We start from the raw sequence: 5,306 nt of genomic DNA on the forward strand, positions 1-5,306 counted from the left end.
AATAATCCGTTTTTAAATACCTTTTGAATTGACAAAATCACTGAGCGGAAGATTGTGGATCCCACGGTTTTTTTTAAGTTAAAATATGGGATATTCTTATAAATTAACCGCACACGCGAAAATGTATACACGAGAATAAATGTCAAACGAACAGCTGATTTATTAAACAGCAACAGCGGTGTTTTGCACTGGGAAGTGATAACAAAGTACACATTTTTCCAACTGTGAATTGTTAGGTTATGTGTTATTGACAGAAGACATAGCCAGTTGTTTATTGTTATTTAATATTTAGTAAAATTACAAATAAAATCATAACGAAATGTTTCGAAGATTTCCCCTGCTAGTCATTAGACACCTTCGTTCTAACTCATCAACTGGTCAGTGCCAGTTTTCTGCCGCTGCCACTGACAAGCAAGAAAAATGGGATTTGTATGCCGGTGTACTGGTGGAAAGATTGCCAGTGGTTTCCAAAGAATTGAATGCTATTGAAAAGGAATTTCAAGAGTATTTGTGGAAAGTTGAATTCGAGAAGTCACTTAAATCAAACACTGAACTCCAGCACGAACGCGACCTGAAACAAGCAGAACTTTTGAAGAAAGGTCAAATAGATTTGGACGAAGCTGCTGCAAAGCAAACGGTGCAAGACCTAAAGGATGCTTACACTGAGGAACTAAATAAATTTCAAACAGCCTCTCGCACAACTGCCGATGACAAAAGCAAAAATCTATTATCAACTAACCGTAGTTTGGATAATACCCTTTATCTATTGGTCGAACAAAGTCTGGGTCCTAAAAGTCATTTCCTTCTACCCCAAGGGCCACGCATGGATGGCGAAACAATGCGTCAAGCTGCTGAACGTGTTGTTAGAGAGAAATGTGGCAACAACATGGAAGTACAATTCTATGGAAATGCTCCTTGCGGCTTTTACAAATACAAGTATCCATCATCGGCTCAGCAGAACTCGGTCGGTGCAAAGGTGTTCTTTTTCAGAGCTTCACTGAAAAATGGAAATGTTGATAAGAATGCTAGTAAGAGTTTTGCATGGATGGAAAGGGACTCGCTAAGGGATAAACTAAAGAATGAAAAATATGTTGAAAGTGTGGAAAAGTTCTTATTTTAATGTTGTAACTTGTTGCGGGAATAAAGTTGGAAAAAGTTTAATTATATAACCATAGCTTGGATTATAGTTTGCAAATTTGCCCATGAACATTCCATCAAGGATCAATGAGTGCTGATCGATTCAAGTTTTTTTAAGCTCATTGATAAGGTCCCTCCTTTTTATTGCCGTGTCCGAACGACATGCCGCAAGGCGACACTTCTTTGTGGAGAAGTTTTTACATGGCTGCCATACCAAATGGTACAGTACCTCCCAAATGGGGCCAGCATTAGGAGGGGATAACCACTGCTGAAAATTTTCATGATGTTCTCGCCAGGATTCGAACCCAGGCGTTCAGCGTCATAGGCGGACTTGCTAACCTCTGCGCTACGGTGGCCTCCAATAATGGATTATAGTTTAAAATAATAAATTTATCATTTATCGATCAGGCCCTAAGGGCAACGAATAATAAATGGTCACAAAGAGGGGGCTGTGAGCATTCCAAAAATATTTGGCCCAATCTAGACTTGAAGAGGTCTACCGGTTTACTGTCACTGGCTAGAACAGACGTCTCAGTCATGACAAGTCACTGCCTAATCGGAAAAAAATGCTGACAGACTGAAAGTTGCCAGCAACGACTTTTGAAAAAGCTTTGAGGACATCGAATAAGAAGAGACTATGGAACACCTGTGTGTGTGTGTCCCGCACTATCAGTCAGAAGGAATTCCACTTTAGGTTCTCATTTCTTTGAGAACCTGTCTGATTTAGCCTATGTGAGCATTCGTTGTTGGGCTTTTTAAAGCGAACTGTATGGTTCAACGGTAGGATCCAGAAGGCTTCTTCCTTCTTATTTTCCTGTAGTATCATAATGAACGAAAACGTCTAAGTGAGTCTGATGGCAGACTGCCACTGTCATTTGTAGACAACCAATCTGATGTACAAGACGAGGTGTCGGAATGACGGCTTTTCTTTTAGGAGCTATACTCCCTCCCAATGAATTGTTTGATGCTTTTATGTCAGTTAAATCTAGTGTCGCTAGGTATGACGGGTTTCCGATGAAGTTTTTTAAGATAATTTTCCCATTTATTTCCGATTTTTATTTTCTTTTAATAACATAACCATGACCTCCACATTTCCAAACAGCTGGAAGATTGCTAGGATTAACCCAATGAGGAAAAAGAGCAGCACTGGTAATATATCGGTATATAGATCTATAGCATTATTGCCGGTGCTTTCAAAGTCTGTGGAACATGTTTTGAAGAAACGGCTTGTGACCTACATTGACCGCAATTCGCTTTTACATGATTGCCAATGCGGATTCAGAAGGGGTAGAGGGACGTCCATGTTGCTTTTAGGTCTTACCGACCAAATTCGAAATTGCGTGGTAGGTCACAATATCTGTATTTTACTCTCCTTGGATCTAGAGGAAGCCTTCGATCGGGTGGATTACTTCGTCCTTATAAAGAATCTGTCCACAGTTTACGGTCTTGGTAAAAGCGCTTGTAAACTTTTGTTTTCCTATTTGGTTGATAGAAAGCAGCTTGTTTAGCGGAGCTCCTCAGGAATCCGGTAAAAAGCGGAGCTCCTCAGGGATCTGTATACGGTGCCCTTCTATTTATTTTGTTTTTGAACGACTTATTTAAGCCCATAGAAAATTAGTGTACACCATATGCATATGCGGACGATGTTCAGATAGTGTTTGAAGGTAACCGTCGCTCTTTGAATGTTCTTTAATCGAAGATTGATTTGGCCTTGACTTCCTTGGCTTCTTAGATGTCTGCGAACTCACTCTGCTAATTTTGCCCATGAACATTCCAAACTTCTCACATATCAATGAGTGCAGTCCGATTCAAGTTTTAAGCTCAATAATAAGGGGCCTCCTTTTTATAGTCGAGTCCGAACAGCGTGCCGCAGTGCGACACCTCTTCAGAGAGAAGTTCTACATGGCATAGTACCTCACAAATGTTGCCAGCATTGGGAGGGGAAAAACACCGCTGAAAAATTTTCTGATGGTCTCGCCAGGATTCGTACCCAGGCGTTCAGCGTCATAGGCGGACATGCTAACCTCTGCGCTACGGTGGCCTTTCTATAAGAGTAGCACGTCAATATAATTTACTTCCTAATTGCTTGCGTGTTTTCAATTATGTCAATGATACATACATATGGAAAAAAAAACTTCTTAGACACTTTGATGAGCTTCAGTGGTGAGATAACTCTGCCCATATTCTAAACATCGCTAACTATGAAAGTGCTCAGAGACAGGTTGGGGATCTGTGTCATGTACTCGACTCCCGGTTCATCCATGTTCTTCAGTACCAGTGTACACAGTCGGATTTAATCACGAAATTAATTGATTCAATTAATTTTTTAATTGAAACTTCTTCTTATTCATAAGAGTTCCCTGGTTTTGATGTCAGTTGGATCGGAGCAGCGAATTCCATACAGCTTGTCTGCGAGGAAAGATGGGTCACACATGGTAAAACCCGCTGGTATAAAGTGAGCGGTCTAATGAAAGTGACAGCTTACTGAAGCAGTTCTTGGTGTATTCTCTAAAGTCCTACCGATTGGCTTTCTTCAGATTGTTATGCATCCGGCGTTCAGAGGTTACGAAATCCGCTGGTCAGTCAATGGTGAGAATTATGAAAAGGTGGTCCGATCCCAATGAAATGACGGCTTACCAGGGGACATAATTTACCTCACAGAACATGGTACAGCAGTCAATCTGCTTTACCAATGCCATCCCTATCTGGTTGTTGCCTAGAGAAGAATGCCATATATTGGGTTGTCCAAAAAGTAATTGCGGATTTTTTAAAAGAAAGTAAATGCATTTTTAATAAAACTTAGAATGAACTTTAATCAAATATAATTTTTTTACACTTTTTTTCTAAAGCAAGCTAAAAATAACAGCTGATAACTGACAGAAGATAGAATGCAATTACAGAGTTACAAGCCGTTGAAAAAATTTGTCAACGCCGACTATATGAAAAATCCGCAATTACTTTTTGGGCAACCCAATAGCATGGGTGCTCATAAAAGACCTCCAGTACCAAGCGATTACAACCAGACAACAGACTTCTGATGCTGGGCTTATAATCTTGGTGACAAGATTATAAGCCATCCAGCTCCATCTCGACGGTGTTGGGCCTGACTGCTATCTCCTTTCTCTATCGCCAGGCGCAGACCAGATTGGTCTAAACTGCACGGAATGGTGTATCAACAGAGCCATTCCACCGCCTACACTCCGAGTGCGATCCTTACGTTGCACATGCTTACCGTGCGAATGTTTATCAGTATTGTCTCCAATACCGGCTGCAATCCCATGGCAGCCAGCCAGTTGCACGTACCGGATTGACCCGATGGAGTCCTTCATCGGCAAGGGCTGCCGCCTCAGTGTAAAACTTACTGCTACAACAACAACAACAGTATTGTCTCCGGAATCGCTGCGACTATAATCTTCCGATTCATAGTCTCCTTTCACATCAATAAGTTGCAAAAACGATGCAATTTAGTCCCAGAGGCCTTTGCCCCAAAAACAAAATTCAGATTCCTTTCCTGAAATCACATTTTGTGGTGGGGTGCAAAGAAATTGGGGGCGCGAAGAAATTGGGGACCACAGCACCTTGCAAAGTGGTCAGTATAACTGTAATGACGTCAAGCCAGTGTTCAAACGGAAATGCACCCACTCCGGGCAACGGTTACACCTACCCGGCACGGGATAGCCATGAGCACCACACAGGCTGGAACATTGAGGTCTGGTCTTTGTGGTGTTTATTGCTGTCACGAGAAGCTTAGCTGCGAATTACGGGTCTGCGTGCAAAGGTTGCGGAATGCTCCATACGGAGTAGCTGCTACGACAGTCGCGGACAATCAGTGGTATTGAGTGAAGAGTCTCAGTCAGAGGTAGGGCGGCACCGGCTCTTACACAAATATTGAGTGCCTATGATGTTCGATATGACAAGGCGAGTTATTGTCGTCTTTATACATCCAATGGCCACCTTGTTCCCGCGGCACTCGGTCCCTTGGACCCGAACGAGCTTGCCTAAATCGAGAGCATGACGAGGATTTCCACCTCCACATGAAAATGTGGCTGCAACAACAACAACAACGGTTACACCTCACAGACAGCGGCCAATGATGGATGCCATTCCGGCAAACCGAACAGAAGAACCAAGGTCCGGTATTCTCTTCAACCCCTGCACGCAGCAGAAAC

General features: G+C 42.3%; 1 protein-coding gene across 1 annotated transcript; it reads left to right on the top strand.

Annotated features, from left to right (window-relative positions):
• The first annotated feature begins 237 nt into the window (after positions 1-237).
• LOC106091836 (large ribosomal subunit protein mL46) lies at positions 238-1,174 on the top strand. Its single transcript, XM_013258510.2, has one exon. It carries the CDS (start codon positions 320-322, stop codon positions 1,118-1,120), a length of 801 nt encoding a protein of 266 aa, XP_013113964.1. The 5' UTR covers positions 238-319; the 3' UTR covers positions 1,121-1,174.
• Positions 1,175-5,306: the final 4,132 nt, after the last annotated feature.

This window comes from Stomoxys calcitrans, chromosome 1 (genome assembly GCF_963082655.1).
Source record: "Stomoxys calcitrans chromosome 1, idStoCalc2.1, whole genome shotgun sequence".
Taxonomy (NCBI): Eukaryota; Metazoa; Arthropoda; class Insecta; order Diptera; family Muscidae; genus Stomoxys; species Stomoxys calcitrans.

What these genes read in the sequence shown, in the direction of transcription:
- LOC106091836 (XM_013258510.2), top strand. Translation starts at nt 320, where the DNA reads ATGTTTCGAAGATTTCCCCTGCTAGTCATTAGACACCTTCGTTCTAAC.